This window comes from Salvelinus fontinalis, chromosome 40 (assembly GCF_029448725.1).
Source record: "Salvelinus fontinalis isolate EN_2023a chromosome 40, ASM2944872v1, whole genome shotgun sequence".
Lineage (NCBI taxonomy): Eukaryota > Metazoa > Chordata > Actinopteri > Salmoniformes > Salmonidae > Salvelinus > Salvelinus fontinalis.
In genome coordinates, this window is record NC_074704.1 from 9,285,612 (window position 1) to 9,307,197 (window position 21,586).

Below are 21,586 nucleotides of genomic sequence, written 5' to 3' on the forward strand. Positions count from 1 at the left end.
CATCCCCCAGGTCTTGATGTGTCTGGTCTTCGTCAGGCGACTCTGATAGCTGGTCAGAGCAGCACCAGGAGGATTGGAGACTACAGGGTTAAATATAACTACGCAGATATAGATCTGTTGAGGTAGGGGTGCACACACACACACACACACACACACACACACACACACACACACACACACACACACACACACACACACACACACACACACACACACACACACACACACACACACACACACACACACACACACACACACAAAGGCTCAGAAGTCCAATTTCCTGCTGTCCTCTGTAGCCGAGCCAAAAGGATTAATATAAAGCTGGATCTTTGAATAGGATTCAACTTATCCACAGAAAAATGCACTTAATTGAGTTTCCAATTGGATTTCCTCAGTGCTGCATAGCGGTAGGTAGACTGAGTACAAGAGATTTCAAGTGGAAAAACGCTCCACTTTTGTATTCGTATTCATTAAGGATCCCCATTAGTTCTGCCAAGGCAGCAGCTACTCTTCTGGGGTCCAGCAACATTAAGGATCCCCATTAGTTCTGCCAAGGCAGCAGCTACTCTTCTGGGGTCCAGCAACATTAAGGATCCCCATTAGTTCTGCCAAGGAAGCAGCTACTCTTCTACTCTCCTCTTCTCTTCTACTCTTCCAGCAACATTAAGGAAGTTATGTACAGTTTAAAATATTACATGAAATTACATTTCATAACACTTTTCACAGCACATTAAGTGTGTTCCCTCAGGCCACTACTCTACTATCACATCTCTACAATACAACATCCCTGTGTACGTGTCTGTAGAGTGTGTTTGTTATCACGTGTATGTGTGTCTGTGCCTGTGTGTGTGTCTCTTTACAGTCCCAGCTGTTCCATAAGGTGTGTTTTGATCAGTTTTACTGCTTGCATCAGTTACCTGATGTCGAATAGAGTTCCATGTACTCATGACTCTATGTAGAACTGTGCGCCTCCCATAGTCTGTTATTGGGGATCGTGAAGAGACCTCTGGTGGCATGTCCTGTGGAGTATGTATGGGTGTCTGAGCTGTGTGCTAGTACGTAGTTTAAACAGACAGCTCTGTACATTCAGCACGTCAACACTTCTTACAAAAACAAGTAATAATGAAGTCAATCTCTCCTCCACTTTGAGCCATGAGAGATTGACATGCATATCATTAATGTTAGTTCGCTGTGCCAGCCGTGCTGCCCTGTTCTGAGACAACTGTAATTTTCCCAGGTCCCTGTTTGTGGCACCTGACAACACGACTGAACAGTAGTCCAGGTGCGACAAAACTGGAGTCTGTAGGACCTGCCTTGTTGATAGTGTTGTTAAGAAGGTAGACCAGCACTTAATTATGGACAGACTTCTCCCCATCTTAGCTACTGTTGTATCAACATGTTTTGACCATGACAGTTTACAATCTAGTGTTACTCCAAGCAGTTTAGTCACCTCAACTTTCCACATAATCTATTACATGATTTAGTTGAGGTTTAGGGTTTAGTGAATGATTTGTCCCAAATACAATGCTTTTAATTTTAGAAATATTTAGAGCTAACTTATTCCCTGCCACCCATTCTGAAACGAACTGCAGATCTTCATTAAGTGTTGCAGTGATTTCACTCTCTGTAGTAGCTGACGTCAATAGTGTTGAGTCATCCACATACATAGACACACTGGCTTTACTCAAGGCCAGTGGCATATTGTTAGTAAAGGTTGAAAAAAGTAAGGGACCTAGACAGCTGAATTCCTTATTCTACCTGGATTATGTTGGAGAGGCTTCCATTAAAGAACACCCTCTGTGTTCTGTTAGACAAGTAACTCTTTATCCACATTATAGCAGGAGGTGTAAAGCCATAATACATATGTTTTTCCATCAGCAGAATACGATCGATAATGTCAAAAGCCACAAGTCTAACAAAACAGCCCCCACAATCTTTTTTATCAATTTCTCTCAGCCAATCATCTGTCATTTGTGTAAGTGCTGTGCTTGTTGAATGTTTTCCCCTATAATCATGCTGAAAGTCTGTTGTCAATTTGCTTACAGTAAAATAGCATTGTATCTGGTCAAACACCATTTTTCCCAGAAGTTTACTAAGGGTTGGTAACAGGCTGATTGGTGGGCTATTTGAGCCAGTTAAAGGGGCTTTACTATTCTTGGGTAGCAGAATGACTTTAGCTTCCCTCCAGGTCTGAGGGCACACACTCTCTAGGAGCCTTAGATTGAAGATGTGGCAAATAGCAGTGGCAATATCATCTGCTATTATCCTCAGTAATTTTCCATCCAAGTTGTCAGACCCCGGTGGCTTGTCATCGTTGAGACAACAATCATTTTTCACTTCTTCCACACTCACTTTACAGAATTCTAAATTACAATGCTTGTCTTTCATAATTTGATAAGTTATACTTGGATGTGTAGTGTCAGCGTTTGTTACTGGCATGTCATACATACGTTTGCTAATCTTGCCAATTAAAAAAATCATTAATGTTATTGGCAATATCAGTGGGTTTTGTGTTGAAGGAGCCATCTGATTCAATGAATGATGGAGCTGAGTTTGCCTTTTTGCCCAAAATGTCATTTAAGCTCCAAAGCTTTTTACTATCATTCATTATGTCATTTACAGTGGGGCAAAAAAGTATTTAGTCAGCCACCAATTGTGCAAGTTCTCCCACTTAAAAAGATGAGAGAGGCCTGTAATTTTCATCATAGGTACACTTCAACTATGACAGACAAAATGAGGAGAAAAAATCCAGAAAATCACATTGTAGGATTTTTAATTTATTTATTTGCAAATTATGGTGGAAAATAAGTATTTGGTCAATAACAAAAGTTTATCTCAATACTTTGTTATATACCCTTTGTTGGCAATGACAGAGGTCAAACGTTTTCTGTAAGTCTTCACAAGGTTTTCACACACTGTTGCTGGTATTTTGGCCCATTCCTCCATGCAGAGCTCCTCTAGAGCAGTGATGTTTTGGGGCTGTTGCTGGGCAACACGGACTTTCAACTCCCTCCAAAGATTTTCTATGGGGTTGAGATCTGGAGACTGGCTAGGCCACTCCAGCACCTTGAAATGCTTCTTACGAAGCCACTCCTTCGTTGCCCGGGCGGTGTGTTTGGGATCATTGTCATGCTGAAAGACCCAGCCACGTTTCATCTTCAATGCCCTTGCTGATGGAAGGAGGTTTTCACTCAAAATCTCACGATACATGGCCCCATTCATTACATTACATCCTTTACACGGATCAGTCGTCCTGGTCCCTTTGCAGAAAAACAGCCCCAAAGCATGATGTTTCCACCCCCATGCTTCACAGTAGGTATGGTGTTCTTTGGATGCAACTCAGCATTCTTTGTCCTCCAAACACGACGAGTTGAGTTTTTACCAAAAAGTTCTATTTTGGTTTCACCTGACCATATGACATTCTCCCAATCTTCTTCTGGATCATCCAAATGCTCTCTAGCAAACTTCAGACGGGCCTGGATATGTACTGGCTTATGCAGGGGGACACGTCTGGCACTGCAGGATTTGAGTCCCTGGCGGCATAGTGTGTTACTGATGGTAGGCTTTGTTACTTTGGTCCCAGCTCTCTGCAGGTCATTCACTAGGTCCCCCCGTGTGGTTCTGGGATTTTTGCTCACCGTTCTTGTGATCATTTTGACCCCATGGGGTGAGATCTTGCGTGGAGCCCCAGATCGAGGGAGATTATCAGTGGTCTTGTATGTCTTCCATTTCCTAATAATTGCTCCCACAGTTGATTTCTTCAAACCAAGCTGCTTACCTATTGCAGATTAAGTCTTCCCAGCCTGGTGCAGGTCTACAATTTTGTTTCTGGTGTCCTTTGACAGCTCTTTGGTCTTGGCCATAGTGGAGTTTGGAGTGTGACTGTTTGAGGTTGTGGACAGGTGTATTTTATACTGATAACAAGTTCAAACAGGTGCCATTAATACAGGTAACGAGTGGAGGACAGAGGAGCCTCTTAAAGAAGAAGTTACAGGTCTGTGAGAGCCAGAAATCTTGCTTGTTTGTAGGTGACCAAACACTTATTTTCCACCATAATTTGCAAATAAATTCATTAAAAATCCTACAATGTGATTTTCTGGATTTTTTTTCTCATTTTGTCTGTCATAGTTGAAGTGTGCCTATGATGAAAATTACAGGCCTCTCTCATCTTTTTAAGTGGGAGAACTTGCACAATTGGTGGCTGACTAAATACTTTTTTTGCCCCACTGTATCTTTGTTTCATAGTATAGTTTATTTTTATTCAGTTTAGTCACATGATTTCTCAATCTGCACTACGTTTGCCATTCGCTTGTGCAGCCAGACTTATTTGACATTCCTTTTGCCTCATCCAACTCAACCATACCATTTTTCATTCCTCATCAGTCCACAGGGTTTAACCGTTTAGTCATTTTATTAATGAGTTCTGCTTATTAGCAACTGGAATAATTAGTTTAATAAATGTGTCAAGTGCAGCGTCTGGTTGCTCCTCATTACACACCACGGACCAACACATTATTTACATCGACAACATTGGAATTGCTGTAAATGTTATTGTATGACGTCTTATACACTATATTAGGCCCAGCCTTTGGAACTTTGGTTTTCCTAGATATGGCTACTATTGTGATCACTACATCCGATGGATTTGGATAATGCTTTAAAGCAAATTTTTGCAGCATTAGTAAAGATGTGATCAATACATGTTGATGATTACATTCCTGTAGTGTTTGTAACTACCCTGGTAGGTTGACTGATAACCTGAACAAGGTTGCAGGCACTAGTTACAGTTTGAAGCTTTCTCTTGAGTGAGCAGTGTGATCAAAGCCAGTCAAAATATACCTCTCTGTTTATCTCAAACATTAACAAGCATTTCAAACATTATCCAGATACTGACTCTTAGCACTTGGTGGTCTATAGCAGCTGCCAACAAGAATGGGCTTTAGGTTATGCAGATGAACCTTTAGCCATATTCCTTCAACAATATTTAGCATGAGATCATCTCTAGGTTTTACAGGAATGTGGTTCTGAATATAAACAGCAACTCCTCCACCTTTGGCATTTCTGTATTTTCTGTAGATGTTATAACCATGTGTTGCTGCCACTATATCATCAAAGGTATTATCTAAGTGAGAGTCAGAAATTGTTCGAATATGAATGTCACCTGTTGCTAGCAAATGATTGATTTCATGAATACTGTTTCTTCAGCTACATATGTTAACATGGGCTATTTTTAGCACTTTTCTGCGATGCTTGATTGTTGTCATTGCTTAGCAGAAGTATACATGCTCATGTTCTGTATGTTAGTGCAGGGTGAGCTGCACACAGTGGACTTCCTACTAGGGCAAACCGCCTCAGTGCTAACACTATAACTCATAGGCACATGATTACTGCAGACAATAGCTGTAGGATCCACTTTAGATTGTATTGTAGGTTGGAAGCAACGTTTCGCTGAGCTTCCTCTTATCGCGTACCTCTATCTCATCCCTCTCTTACCTCTATCTCATCCCTCTCTTACCTCTATCTCATCCCTCTCTTACCTCTATCTCATCCCTCTCTTACCTCTATCTCATCCCTCTCTTACCTCTATCTCATCCCTCTCCTACCTCTATCTCATCCCTCTCTTACCTCTATCTCATCCCTCTCTTACCTCTATCTCATCCCTCTCTTACCTCTCTCATCCCTCTCTTACCTCTATCTCATCCCTCTCTTACCTCTATCTCATCCCTCTCTTACCTCTATCTCATCCCTCTCTTACCTCTATCTCATCCCTCTCTTACCTCTATCTCATCCCTCTCTTACCTCTATCTCATCCCTCTCTTACCTCTATCTCATCCCTCTCTTACCTCTATCTCATCCCTCTCTTACCTCTATCTCATCCCTCTCTTACCTCTATCTCATCCCTCTCTTACCTCTATCTCATCCCTCTCTTACCTCTATCTCATCCCTCTCTTACCTCTATCTCATCCCTCTCTTACCTCTATCTCATCCCTCTCTTACCTCTATCTCATCCCTCTCTTACCTCTATCTCATCCCTCTCTTACCTCTATCTCATCCCTCTCTTACCTCTATCTCATCCCTCTCTTACCTCTATCTCATCCCTCTCTTACCTCTATCTCATCCCTCTCTCTTCTCCTTTCTCTTCACTTTCACTCGCTCTCACTCTCCTCCTTCCATCTGTCCGTCTTATTCATTTTCCTCCATGCCCCGCCCACGACCATCAGCGCCGCCAAGAACAAGCCGATCATAGCCGAGCCGGAGATCCAGGCCAGCCAATCGTTAGAGGGCGTGACGGGCTTCCTGTTGCTGATGTCAGAGGGGCTCATCAAAGCCCTGGAGTCCGCCCACGGACCTGAACAGGCCAATCAGGTGGGTGCATTCACTTATCCAATGAACCTCTTAACCAATACATTCAAAACAAGCTTCTTTGATAAAGACCTCGGTCCAAGGAGGACGGTGCTAGTCTTTCCCAATCGTCATAGTTCACCACCACCTCTTACTCTCCTCTTCCCAACTCCAACATCATCTACCCCTCTCTACCTCCCTCCCTCCTTCCCTCTCTCTCCCCCCTGATTTCAGTTGATTTCCCCATGAGATGAAACGTTCCCTCTCTCCTCCCCCTCTTCTAGGAGATGGTAGCGATGGTAGCAGCAGAACTAGCCCAACAGGGAACCCTAGAGGCCGTGGCCCAGTCGGTGGTGGAGCGGGTCAAGCGGCTACACCACGATGTCTACGCCAGCGGACGCCAGAGGGCGTCCCACTGCTCCCGCCACGAAGACATGACGCTGCTGATACGCACGCTCAACTACACGCTGGCCGACGGCGCGCTCACACCCACACAGGGTAGGTGGGGGAGACACCCACACAGGGTAGGTGGGGGAGACACCCACACAGGGTAGGTGGGGGAGACACCCCCACAGGGTAGGTGGGGGAGACACCCCCACAGGGTAGGTGGGGGAGACACCCCCACAGGGTAGGTGGGGGAGACACCCACACAGGGTAGGTGGGGGAGACACCCACACAGGGTAGGTGGGGGAGACACCCACACAGGGTAGGTGGGGGAGACACACCCCCACAGGGTAGGTGGGGGAGACACCCCCACAGGGTAGGTGGGGGAGACACACCCCCACAGGGTAGGTGGGGGAGACACACCCCCACAGGGTAGGTGGGGGAGACACCCCCACAGGGTAGGTGGGGGAGACACCCCCACAGGGTAGGTGGGGGAGACACACCCCCACAGGGTAGGTGGGGGAGACACACCCCCACAGGGTAGGTGGGGGAGACACACCCCCACAGGGTAGGTGGGGGAGACACACCCCCACAGGGTAGGTGGGGGAGACACACCCCCACAGGGTAGGTGGGGGAGACACACCCCCACAGGGTAGGTGGGGGAGACACACCCCCACAGGGTAGGTGGGGGAGACACACCCCCACAGGGTAGGTGGGGGAGACACACCCCCACAGGGTAGGTGGGGGAGACACACCCCCACAGGGTAGGTGGGGGAGACACACCCCCACAGGGTAGGTGGGGGAGACACACCCACACTGGGTAGGTGGGGGAGACACACCCACACTGGGTAGGTGGGGGAGACACACCCACACTGGGTAGGTGGGGGAGACACACCCACACTGGGTAGGTGGGAGAGACACACCCACACTGGGTAGGTGGGAGAGACACACCCACACTGGGTAGGTGGGAGAGACACACCCACACTGGGTAGGTGGGAGAGACACACCCACACTGGGTAGGTGGGAGAGACACACCCACACTGGGTAGGTGGGAGAGACACACCCACACTGGGTAGGTGGGAGAGACACACCCACACTGGGTAGGTGGGAGAGACACACCCACACTGGGTAGGTGGGAGAGACACCCCCTCAGGGTCTCTCCTCTAGGTGGTCGTATCTACAGTGTCAGTGCCCTACTCTGACTACCCAGCACCACTATATTACTACTATAATAGTGATGAACTCTGTCTCTCTGCTGTCTCTCCTCTAGGTGGTCGTATCTACAGTGTCAGTGCCCTACTCTGACCACCCAGCACCACTATATTACTACTATAATAGTGATGAACTCTGTCTCTCTGCTGTCTCTCCTCTAGGTGGTCGTATCTACAGTGTCGGTGCCCTACTCTGACTACCCAGCACCACTATATTACTACTATAATAGTGATGAACTCTGTCTCTCCTCTAGGTGGTCGTATCTACAGTGTCGGTGCCCTACTCTGACCACCCAGCACCACTATATTACTACTATAATAGTGATGAACTCTATCTCTCCTCTAGGTGGACGTATCTACAGTGTCAGGGCCCTACTCTGACCACCCAGCACCACTATATTACTACTATAACAGTGATGAACTCTGTCTCTCTGCTGTCTCTCCTCTAGGTGGTCGTATCTACAGTGTTGGGGCCCTACTCTGACTACCCAGCACCACTATATTACTACTATAATAGTGATGAACTCTGTCTCTCCTCTAGGTGGTCGTATCTACAGTGTCGGTGCCCTACTCTGACTACCCAGCACCACTATATTACTACTATAATAGTGATGAACTCTGTCTCTCCTCTAGGTGGTCGTATCTACAGTGTTGGGGCCCTACTCTGACTACCCAGCACCACTATATTACTACTATAATAGTGATGAACTCTGTCTCTCCTCTAGGTGGACGTATCTACAGTGTCAGTGCCCTACTCTGACTACCCAGCACCACTATATTACTACTATAATAGTGATGAACTCTGTCTCTCCTCTAGGTGGTCGTATCTACAGTGTCGGTGCCCTACTCTGACTACCCAGCACCACTATATTACTACTATAATAGTGATGAACTCTGTCTCTCCTCTAGGTGGACGTATCTACAGTGTCAGTGCCCTACTCTGACTACCCAGCACCACTATATTACTACTATAATAGTGATGAACTCTGTCTCTCCTCTAGGTGGACGTATCTACAGTGTCAGGGCCCTACTCTGACCACCCAGCACCACTATATTACTACTATAATAGTGATGAACTCTATCTCTCCTCTAGGTGGTCGTATCTACAGTGTCGGTGCCCTACTCTGACTACCCAGCACCACTATATTACTACTATAATAGTGATGAACTCTGTCTCTCTGCTGTCTCTCCTCTAGGTGGTCGTATCTACAATGTCAGGGCCCTACTCTGACTACCCAGCACCACTATATTACTACTATAATAGTGATGAACTCTGTCTCTCTGCTGTCTCTCCTCTAGGTGGTCGTATCTACAGTGTCAGGGCCCTACTCTGACTACCCAGCACCACTATATTACTACTATAATAGTGATGAACTCTGTTTCTCTGCTGTCTCTCCTCTAGGTGGTCGTATCTACAGTGTTGGGGCCCTACTCTGACTACCCAGCACCACTATATTACTACTATAATAGTGATGAACTCTGTCTCTCCTCTAGGTGGACGTATCTACAGTGTCAGTGCCCTACTCTGACTACCCAGCACCACTATATTACTACTATAATAGTGATGAACTCTGTCTCTCTGCTGTCTCTCCTCTAGGTGGACGTATCTACAGTGTCGGTGCCCTACTCTGACTACCCAGCACCACTATATTACTACCATAATAGTGATGAACTCTGTCTCTCCTCTAGGTGGTCGTATCTACAGTGTCAGTGCCCTACTCTGACTACCCAGCACCACTATATTACTACCATAATAGTGATGAACTCTGTCTCTCCTCTAGGTGGTCGTATCTACAGTGTCAGTGCCCTACTCTGACTACCCAGCACCACTATATTACTACTATAATAGTGATGAACTCTGTCTCTCCTCTAGGTGGTCGTATCTACAGTGTCAGTGCCCTACTCTGACCACCCAGCACCACTATATTACTACCATAATAGTGATGAACTCTGTCTCTCCTCTAGGTGGTCGTATCTACAGTGTCAGGGCCCTACTCTGATTACCCAGCACCACTATATTACTACTATAATAGTGATGAACTCTGTCTCTCCTCTAGGTGGTCGTATCTACAGTGTCAGGGCCCTACTCTGACTACCCAGCACCACTATATTACTACTATAATAGTGATGAACTCTGTCTCTCCTCTAGGTGGTCGTATCTACAGTGTTGGGGCCCTACTCTGACTACCCAGCACCACTATATTACTACTATAATAGTGATGAACTCTGTCTCTCTGCTGTCTCTCCTCTAGGTGGTCGTATCTACAGTGTTGGGGCCCTACTCTGACCACCCAGCACCACTATATTACTACTATAATAGTGATGAACTCTGTCTCTCCTCTAGGTGGTCGTATCTACAGTGTCAGGGCCCTACTCTGACTACCCAGCAGCACTATATTACTACTATAATAGTGATGAACTCTGTCTCTCCTCTAGGTGGACGTATCTACCCAGTGTCGGTGCCCTACTCCAACTGCCCCAGCAGCACCAGTAAGACCAGCGTCACCCTCTCCCTGGTCATGCCCTCTCAGGGGGGTACCCTCACCAACGGGACCAACACAGCCTCCACTTTGGAGGAGGGCACACCCACACAGACACCTGGGTAATATATATAATATATGCCATGTATCCATAGCAACTCACCCAAAGCGTGAGCACACCAAGCTAATAACACACACAAACTCACCAACAGGACTAACACAGCTGTGTTTCGCTGGAAGAGGCAGGCATGCTCACACACATACTAGAGATGGGTGATATGGCCAACACATCATATCACAATATTTGTGTGATGTTTGTGAATAGAAGACTGTGTTTTATGATTAGTGCATGAGCCTAGCATGACAACAGATGAACTGAAAGTGATTTGACTAGGCGTTCTCCGTTCTGATGGTTGTTTATACACTAGGACAAGACTGTTCTGATGGTTGTATACACACTAGGACCAGACTGTTCTGATAGGACAAGACTGTTCTGATGGTTGTATACACACTAGGACCAGACGGTTCTGATGGTTGTATAAACACTAGGACCAGACTGTTCTGATAGGACAAGACTGTTCTGATGGTTGTATACACACTAGGACCAGACTGTTCTGATGGTTGTATACACACTAGGACCAGACTGTTCTGATGGTTGTATACACACTAGGACAAGACTGTTCTGATAGGACAAGACTGTTCTGATAGGACCAGACTGTTCTGATGGTTGTATACACACTAGGACCAGACGGTTCTGATGGTTGTATAAACACTAGGACCAGACTGTTCTGATAGGACCAGACTGTTCTGATAGGACAAGACTGTTCTGATGGTTGTATAAACACTAGGACCAGACTGTTCTGATAGGACCAGACTGTTCTGATGGTTGTATACACACTAGGACCAGACTGTTCTGATGGTCGTATAAACACTAGGACAAGACGGTTCTGATGGGACAAGACTGTTCTGATGGTTGTATAAACACTAGGACAAGACGGTTCTGATAGGACAAGACTGTTCTGATGGTTGTATACACACTAGGACCAGACTGTTCTGATGGTTGTATAAACACTAGGACCAGACTGTTCTGATGGTTGTATAAACACTAGGACCAGACTGTTCTGATGGTTGTATACACACTAGGACAAGACTGTTCTGATAGTTGTATAAACACTAGGACCAGACTGTTCTGATGGTTATATACACACTAGGACCAGACTGTTCTGATGGTTGTATACACACTAGGACCAGACTGTTCTGATGGTTGTATAAACACTAGGACAAGACTGACAGGGAGGTAGTCTAATATGTACAACTTTTCCTTTCATGTAGCACTGTATCAAAATATAGTTCAAGAGTGTATTGTTACAACTCATACCGGTATGTGGATCCATACCATTGTACTGGTATTCTGGATATATCGCCCAGCACGAACACATACACACATCCACCAAGCTAAACACACACTTCCACCCTGACTTGATTAGGACGCCTTCTGCAGGCAGGGAGGACCTTGTGTTCTTGGCCAGACTCCAACAAGTGTAGACGATGGTTTCATAGCCAGTTCATTTTAGATTTTCATTTGGGTTTGTTAGGGTCATTTCAGATAAACCATAGTGTAATTGTTGTCCCGAGCTAAGACCACACGTTGGCTTCATGTTGTTTTGTTGTTCTTAGAGGCATGTGCATGGCCCCTGTTCTGAGTCATTGATTGGTTCATTTCTCCTACCCTTCTTTACTTTGCTGTCTTTTTTCCTTCATTCCTTATTTATTTTCCTTCTCTGAATCTCCTCCTTCTGCTCCCTCGCTTTCCCATCCTCCATCTGTCTGTTACTTCCCTCCTTTCTTCTGCTCCCTCGCTTTCCCATCCTCCATCTGTCTGTTACTTCCCTCCTTTCTTCTGCTCCCTCGCTTTCCCATCCTCCATCTGTCTGTTACTTCCCTCCTTTCTTTTGCTCTTCTTCCCCTCCCTCCCTCCATCTTCCTCCTCACCTCCTTCGCCACCTCTAGCACGCTCCTTCTACCCAGCGCCATCCGCCGTTCCTCCCTTGACATCCTCCAGTCCATAAATGAGCTCTGTCTCTCCCCTCTTCCCTCTCTTCCCCCTCTCCCCCCTCGCCCCCCCGCCCCCCTCCCACCCCCTGTCCCACCCCGCAGCCAGAGTCCCACCACCACGCTCCATTCCACCAATAACCAGACCACCCAGAGCTCCAGCTCCTCTTCAGGAGACGGAGGCAGCCTCTTCAGGTAGGTAGCTCGGTGGGTTAGAGAAGGGGAACCGGTAACCGAAAGGTTGCCGGTTCAAATCCCAGGCGTCATGGTTTCTATTCTGTTTCTAGGGAGATAATGTTCACTAAAATATCCATTGTATTGTACTCACTCCAGACAGCGTGGCAGCCAGGCAGTGCAGCCAGACGAGACCGGACGGGTCCCTCCCTATGTTGACTTCACCCAGTTCTACCGGCTGTGGGGGTCGGACCACGGAGACTTCCTGGGGGCACAGGGGTCCTCAGCCGGGCTGGGGCCTCAGTGATGGAGGGGGACAAGATTTGGGGTGAAGAGAATGAGAAGTGCTCTTGAAGGAGAGAGGTATAGGAATGTATTGGAGGGGTTGTGTGATGGAGTTTGGTGTTGTTTGAGATTTAGACCATCTGATATGGCATTTCTATTTTTTTACCTTGTCACGACTGTTCCTTTTACTACAGCCGATAACGTGTTTATTACACGCCTAAAGGTTATGTTATTGATGGGTCGGGTGGACGACAGGTATGCAGGAAGGAGGGCTGATCGAGCATCAGTTTTTGCTTTCGATAACAATGAATAAGATTATATGGACAGGGGTGACCTGATCCTAGGCCACTGCTCTGACTCTGAGATGCTTGATACGGCCCCAGATCTACCTGAATGGACTGAATTCACTCCCAACACACAGTCAGTGAGTGTATGTTGGCTGGCGTTTGTAACTCCTGTCACCTGCTCTCTGTCAGTCTGTCTAAACAAGGGAGGGAGGTGGGAAGGGGGATGAATGAATGATGTGGGGTTTTCAGTGTCTGTGAACAAGAGAGGGAGATGGGAAGGAGGAGAGGGGGGTGAATGAATGATGTGGGGTTATCAGTCTGTCTGTAAACAAGGGAGGGAGGAGAGGGGGGTGAATGAATGATGTGGGGTTATCAGTCTGTCTGTAAACAAGGGAGGGAGGAGAGGGGGATGAATGAATGATGTGGGGTTATCAGTCTGTCTGTAAACACGGGAGGGAGGAGAGAGGGGTGAATGAATGATGTGGGGTTATCAGTCTGTCTGAACAAGGGAGGGAGGAGAGGGGTGAATGAATGATGTGGGGTTATCAGTCTGTCTGTGAACAAGGGAGGGAGGAGAGGGGGATGAATGAATGATGTGGGGTTATCAGTCTGTCTGTGAACAAGGGAGGGAGGAGAGGGGGATGAATGAATGATGTGGGGTTATCAGTCTGTCTGTAAACAAGGGAGGGAGGAGAGGGGGGTGAATGAATGATGTGGGGTTATCAGTCTGTCTGTAAACAAGGGAGGGAGGAGAGAGGGGTGAATGAATGATGTGGGGTTATCAGTGCGGGTGACACATCACATAATGAGCTGACAAGTGAAGGGACTCATCTCAGCTGTCTCTTGTTACTGTAGCTCTCCGTTGATCTCTCTTTCTCTCTTTCCACCCCACTCCCTCCTACTCTCTACCTGCCTCTTCACTCTCTCTTTTTCTCTTTCCACCCCACTCCCTCCTACTCTCTACCTGCCTCTTCACTCTCTCTTTCCACCCCACTCCCTCCTACTCTCTACCTGCCTCTTCACTCTCTCTTTCTCTCTTTCCACCCCACTCCCTCCTACTCTCCACCTGCCTCTTCACTCTCTCTTTCCACCCCACTCCCTCCTACTCTCCACCTGCCTCTTCACTCTCTCTTTCTCTCTTTCCACCCCACTCCCTCCTACTCTCCACCTGCCTCTTCACTCTCTCTTTCTCTCTTTCCACCCCACTCCCTCCTACTCTCCACCTGCCTCTTCACTCTCTCTTTCCACCCCACTCCCTCCTACTCTCCACCTGCCTCTTCACTCTCTTTCCACCCTACTCTCCACCTGCCTCTTCACTCTCTCTTTCTCTCTTTCCACCCCACTCCCCCCTACTCTCCACCTGCCTCTTCACTCTCTCTTTCTCTCTTTCCACCCCACTCCCTCCTACTCTCCACCTGCCTCTTCACTCTCTCTTTCTCTCTTTCCACCCCACTCCCTCCTACTCTCTACCTGCCTCTTCACTCTCTCTTTCTCTCTTTCCACCACACTCCCTCCTACTCTCCACCTGCCTTTTCACTCTCTCTTTCTCTCTTTCCACCCCACTCCCTCCTACTCTCCACCTGCCTCTTCACTCTCTCTTTCGCTCCTCTTTATCTATATTTGGTCTGAAGTGGGGTTGGTTGGAGGAGAGATGGGCAGTTGAAGTGATTACATTTTTTTGATAGTTATGAAATCATGTATATCTAACGTATGTTTATTTTATGTATCGTTATATATATTTTATGTACAGTTGAAGTCAGATGTTTACATACACTTAGGTTGGAGTCATTAAAACTAGTTTTTTAACCACTCAACATATTTCTTGTTAACAAATTATAGTTTTGGCAAGTTGGTTAGGACATCTACTTTGTTCATGACACAAGTAATTTTTCCAACAATCGTTTACAGACAGATTATTTCACTTATAATTCACTGTATCACAATTCCAGTGGGTCAGAAGTTTACATACACTAGTTGACTGTGCCTTTAAACAGCTTGGAAAATTCCAGAAAAAGATGTTATAGCTTTAGAAGCTTCTGATAGGCTAATTGACATCATTTGAGTCAATAGGAGGTGTACCTGTGGATGTATTTCAAGGCCTACCTTCAAACTCAGTGCCTCTTTGCTTGACATCATGGCAAAATCAAAGGAAATCAGCCAAGCCCTCAACATATTTTTTATGTAAACCGCCACAAGTCTGGTTCATCCTTGGGAGCAATTTACAAACACCTGAAGGTACCACGTTCATCTGTACAAACAATAGTACGCAAGTATTAACACCATGGGACCACGCAGCCGTCATACCGCTCAGGAAGGAGACGTGTTCTGTCTCAGAGAGATGAACGTACTTTGGTGCAAAAAGTGCAAATCAATCCCAGAACAACAGCAAAGGACCTTGTAAAGATGCTGGAAGGAACGGGTACAAAAGTATCTATATCCACAGTAAAACGAGTCCTATATCGAAATAACATGAAAGGCTGCTCAGCAAGGAAGAAGCCACTGCTCCAAAACCGCTATAAAAAAGCCAGACTACGGTTTGCAACTGCAGGTGGAGACAAAGATCGTGCTTTTTGGAGAAATATTCTCTGGTCTGATGAAACAAAAATAGAACTGTTTGGCCATAATGACCATCGTTATGTTTGGGGGGGGAAATGGGATGCTTGCAAGCCGAAGATCACCATCCCAACTGTGAAGCACGGGGGTGGCAACATCTTGTTGTGGGGGTGCTTTACTGCAGGAGGGACTGGTGCACTTCACAAAATAGATGCCATCATGAGGAAGGAAAATGATGTGGATATATTGAAGCAACATCTAAACACATCAGTCAGGAAGTTAAAGCTTGGTCGCAAATGGGTCTTCCAAATGGACAATGACCCCAAGCATACTTCCAAAGTTATGGCAAAATGGCTTAAGGACAACAAAGTCAAGGTATTGGAGTGGCCATCACAAAGCCCTGATCTCAATCCCATAGAAAATTTGTGGGCAGAACTGAAAAAGCGTGTGCGAGCAAGGAGGCCTACAAACCTGACTCAGTTACACCAGCTCAGTCAGGAGGAATGGGCCAAAATTCACCCAAATTATCGTGGAAGAATACCTGAAACGTTTGACCAAAGATAAACAATTTAAAGGCAATGCTACCAAATACTAATTGAGTGTATGTAAACTTCTGACCCACTGGGAATGTGATGAAATAAATAAAAGCTGAAATAAATCATTCTCTCTATTATTATTCTGACATTTAACATTCTTAAAATAAAGTGGTGATCCTAACTGACCTAAGACAGGGAATTTTTACTTGGATTAAATTCAGGAATTGTGAAAAACTGAGTTTAAATGTATTTGGCTATGGTGTATGTAAACTTCAAGACTTCAACTGTATATGTCAAGGTTAGGGTCAATACCATTTCAATTTCAGAAAGTGAACAGCATTGAAGAGAATTGGAATGTCAGTGTAGTTAATCGACGTGGACGTTGATTAAGGCAGCACCCTGCACTTCTGATTCTGAGGGGTTTGATTAAATAAATACAGAAGACACATTTCAGTTGAATGCATTGTGTTGTACAACTGACTAGGTATCTCGTTTCCCTTCCTGAATTGAAAGGGAATTGACCCTGAAGCTTTATATATGTTTTTGAATGCGTTTTACATTTGCTATGTATGTTTTATCTCCTTGGAGATAGGCTGCATTGAGAAATTAAATGAATGAAATGTGTGACTTCTTCTGCGATGTCGTCTTGATGTTTTGACTTCTAAAACTACTGCCTCTTTGACGTTGACATGTTAGTCATTTATCAGATGCTCTTCAACTACTGCCTCTTTGACGTTGACATGTTAGTCATTTATCAGATGCTCTTCAACTACTGCCTCTTTGACGTTGACATGTTAGTCATTTTGGGGCGGCAGGTAGCTTAGTGGTTAGAGCGTTGGGCCAGTAACCGAAAGGTTGCTAGATCGAATCCCCGAGCTGACAAGGTGCAAATCTGTCGTTCTGCCCCTGAACAAGGCAGTTTACCCACTGTTTCTAGGCCGTTATTGTAAATAAGAATTTGTTGTTAACTGACTTGCCTAGATAAATAAAAGTTAAATTTAAACAATTTTAAAAATTTGCAGACGCTCTTCAAACTTCAACTACTGCCTCTTTTACATTGGCATGTTAGTCATTTATCAGATGCTCTTCAACACTCTTATCCAGAGCCACTTGCAGTGATACATGACTTTTAATAGCCAACTAGGTTTAGTATTACATTGATTTCATTGGGCAGAATCTGACTGAGGACACTAAGTGACTGTACCTCTGAAGAAGAGAGAAAAAGGAGAAAAGATAGACAGGCTAAGTTGTCTTTTAGAGGGAAAGAAGGAAGGAAGGAAAGAAAGATTGACAATAGGTTTAATCCTTCATTCAGCAGGTAAACTGACTTTGTGCCTTGAGCTACAGCCCCATTCAGTGTCAGATTTAGGAAGTCCTCACACACAACTCTTCTTTGTCAACCTTCTTTAAATAAGTAGCCTAAGGCATATGTCTGTATGTCCCAAATAGCACCCTATTCCCTATATAGTGCACAACTTTTTACTAAAATAAGTGCACTATAAATGGTGGTATTATAAATAGGGTGCCATTTGGAACACTGCTTAAGAACACAGTAGTTACAATGTTATGATGACAGCGAGTTGAGGAATGGAACATTTGATGTCAGTTATTTCTCTGGAACAATATATATATAAATATTTGTTTTGAGTTAATTATTCATGAAGGTAGGGCCTGTAGTGTCAGGTGCAGGGTTGAGATTCCCTGCTCGATTGTTGATTAGATGTATGAATAATTATTTAATCTATCAAAATGTATTGCTTACAATAAAAGCAATCGGGATTGATGGATCAGCCTGTTTATTGTCTATAAACATCCCAAACAAAGGAATCATTTTAATGTATACATTTCTATCACCATAGTCTAAAGATGTAGAAAGGAGCGTTTTTAGTTTCAGAAATATATTGGTTGTCTTTAGCTTTAGTTCTGAGGCGTTAAAAGTGTGAGTAATGTATGTCCTCGTTCCACAGACAGCTCTTTTTCCTTCGCATGTTTCTGTAACCCCCTCCCCCCATGAATTCAGTTCTGAGTTTCAGACCCATCTCAAGGGAAACTAGCTCTCTCTGTCGCTCTCTCTTTATACAGCAAAATAGGCTATTACTTTACAATGTCCCGACTCAGTCATCGGCCAAGGTCTAATTTGCAATGCCCTTGTGGATTCAAGATATGAATTTAAACATAGTTAAATCCCCGATTTACAACCAATCCTCAAAACAGGCTGACTGCACAGACAATTCCACCATTATATTGTAGGCCTATTGTATTAAAACGGATATGGTGGATACTACGAGGGCGTTCCTTGCTGTGTGTGTGTGTGTGGGGTGGGGGGGGGGGGGGGGAACAGTGAAACAAGATGTGTGTTTACATTTTGTTTACATTGTAACGGTACCATTATTTTATGGCGCAGAGAGAGAAGTAGTGTGTTGGCCTGATGTGCGTCAAAACATCGTATCACGACAGTGGAGGAGTGACACATTTTGAATACCTACATTATGGCGTTCCGCCATCGCTCTCTCTACAATTTCGCCTTTATTTCTCCCCCACGAGCACCCCTTGTCGTCCACTCAATTCAGAGTGCTTTACCTGCCTGGGATACATATGTTTACATTGCCAAAGCAAGCTAAATATACAATACAAATATTTTCCTTTTCTCTCTTTCTCTTTCACCCGCTCGCTCCTGTGATAAGCAAACCCAAGCACGGGGAGGAGCTGCCGTATCGTGCGGCCCCCATCCCTTTTCTCCCCTGCTACTAATTTCACCCACCAGAGAGAGAGAAATGAAAAGTAACTAAACGGGGGAAAGAGAGACGGGTGTGTTGCTTGTCCTCTTCATATGAGCGGAAAGGCGTCATATTCGGTGCAGCTCGAGCGCTGTTGTTGGCCGGGGCTCACACGAGAGAGAGAGAGAAGGAAGAGATGCTGCTTTACAGATAACGGAACAGCGAAAGGAGAAAGCGCTAGCGACGAGTCATAAAAACGTCAAAATCGGTGTAAGACCAGTTAAGACAACAGCGCGCGTCCTGTTTCCCTCATCACTTCGATTCGAGCCAACTGGGATCGGGATGGATATATCTTCTTCTGCACCATTTGTCAGATCTCCCGCTAGAGAGGACCGTGCCTCACGCGCAGCAGCAGCACCCCCACCACCGAAATCGTGTTTTCTTCTCGGATGCTCCCATTAGATACAGAACAACGGTAGATATCGATTAGTGGCTAGTATTCGAATGCGGCGCGCACTGCCCGGGATAACGGTAGATTGAACCTGCTGGCTGCCATCGACTGAACAAACGGAGACGTACCAACGGGACCACAGGATTCGTGGTCGTTCAGCTATCCTAGGCACTGCAGCCTAGCAGGCAGCCCCCTTCGTCGCAAGATACAGGGAGAAACCGTGGGATACTAGCCTACACTCTCTCCCTGATGCAAATCACCGCCGCAGCGCAGGGTCGAGAAACGATGCAGCTGTTTGATAAGAAACATATGTAACGGGGGAATTACGGGAGACCCTGGCCGGGTTCTCTGTCTGATCTGCACACCCAGGCTGATAACGGAGGCTCCGGTAACGGGATTGGAATGGCATAGATTGTTTTTTTTCAACACGGTGACCGACGAACAGAACGGATACATATCTGACATGACTATCTGCATCTAGAGACCTCAAACACAGGCGATGGGTAAGGAAAGCCTTTCCTCTTCTTGTGGGGAAATATAGAGGGGAATATCGGCCAGAGACGTGCATGTTCAAAGACCCCTGGTCTGTCATAATGCACTTGTATGACTGCAATGTAGATGGGTGTGTGTGTGTGTTGGTGCTTTCAAGACAACTGGGAACTTTGAAAAATAGGTTAAACCATGACGTCAGTTATCTTTAGGTCAATTCTGAGTTGGATGACCGTTCAAAACGAGTCGGAGCTCGTTTTTTCCCCCGAGTTCCCAGTTGTCTGGAACGCACTTGAGTCGGAAGTCGAAGATTTCCGAGTTCCCCGTTGTTTTGAACGCGGCATGTGTAGCCTATGTGTAGGCAGGCCTAGTTGGGGGTAAGGCCAAGATATAGGGACATGATATTGGTGATGAATTTGATGATGATGAATATTGTTATAATAATCTATTAGCCTATGCTTTTAGCAACCTCAAACCAAATAAGTACGATCCGAAAGCAAGCTGGTTCAGAATTGTATTCTCTGTCCATTCCCCCCAAAAAATATTCGCGTGCGATTATGATCTTAAATATTAGGTGACGTTCCAGAATCCGTGATTCTTTACTTCTTGAGAGCTGACATGACAAGTAGACAAGACAGACGTATCCCGAGAGAGGCCGATTGGGTTTTGTTTTTGGTTGTTATCGTGTCTGCAGATGCAGAATTCCATTCACTTCACTTGCTACAGTAGAGTTGCAGTGTTACATTCTGCAGGGATATAAACATCCAATTCAGACCATGTTGTTTGGTTTATACACTCTTAGAAAAAATCATGTTATCCAGAACCTTAAAGGGTTATTCGGCTGTCCCCATAGGAGAACCTTTTCAATAACCCTTTTTGGGTCCATGTAAAACCATTTTGGGTTCGATGTAGAACACTTTCTACAGAGGGTTCTACATGGAACCAAAAAGGGTTGTATCTGGAACCCAAAAGGTTCTCCTATAGGGACAGGAGAAGAACTCCTTTGGAACCCTTTTTTCTAAGAGTGTAGGCCTGTGCAGTGAATGCAGATGTAGGGCCTAGAGAATATATGTAGGGCCTATAGGGACTGTCAAGTCCCATTATAACAGCCTACCTAAACCAGCAGTAGTAAAGGGCTTCAGGAAGCAGTTGTCCCTTCAGATATAGCATAGATCTGATCTAGGATCAGCTTATCCTCACCAACCCTGACCTTTACCATTATGAGACTAATTATCATAATCCATTATAAGCTCATGTTGAGGAAAACCGTGTATATACACATTTTACAAGCATTTCGCTACACCCACAATAACATCTGCTAAATATGTGTATGTGACCAAAAACATTTGATTTGTGTGTGTGTGTGTGTGTGTGTGTGTGTGTGTGTGTGTGTGTGTGTGTGTGTGTGTGTGTGTGTGAGAGAGAAGACAGTTACAGACATACACACTTTGGTAGGCATGCCTAAGGCCTTGTTGTTTCTTCATGTTGCTAGAGGGATGTCTACGGATGGAGTGACACTTGGTTGATCCATCTCCATTTACTCTGCGGCTAGCCCGGGAGTTGTGAGTTAGTGGTCGGAATGGGTGCGTGGGTGTGTTCCCTGGGTGTGTGTGTCGCTGTGTGTG

At 45.5% G+C, this 21,586-nt stretch overlaps 2 protein-coding genes across 3 annotated transcripts in view; both read left to right on the top strand.

Annotated features, from left to right (window-relative positions):
* Positions 1-16,928, top strand: part of tab1 (TGF-beta activated kinase 1/MAP3K7 binding protein 1) — a 24,444-nt gene extending 7,516 nt beyond the window's left edge. Inside the window, exons 7-12 of the mRNA XM_055907847.1 lie at positions 11-122; positions 6,222-6,366; positions 6,627-6,840; positions 10,374-10,539; positions 12,575-12,664; positions 12,803-16,928. Of these exons, the coding sequence (XP_055763822.1) occupies positions 11-122; positions 6,222-6,366; positions 6,627-6,840; positions 10,374-10,539; positions 12,575-12,664; positions 12,803-12,950 (875 nt within the window). The 3' untranslated portion in view covers positions 12,951-16,928. The remainder of the gene's footprint in view (positions 1-10; positions 123-6,221; positions 6,367-6,626; positions 6,841-10,373; positions 10,540-12,574; positions 12,665-12,802) is intronic.
* A 2,060-nt stretch (positions 16,929-18,988) lies between these two features.
* Positions 18,989-21,586, top strand: part of mgat3b (beta-1,4-mannosyl-glycoprotein 4-beta-N-acetylglucosaminyltransferase b) — a 76,362-nt gene continuing 73,764 nt past the window's right edge. The window contains exon 1 of one of the 2 annotated variants that reach the window (XM_055907313.1): positions 18,989-19,975. The gene's annotated coding sequence lies outside the window, so the exon portion shown is untranslated. The remainder of the gene's footprint in view (positions 19,976-21,586) is intronic. The other variant, XM_055907314.1, reaches the window with a different exon arrangement.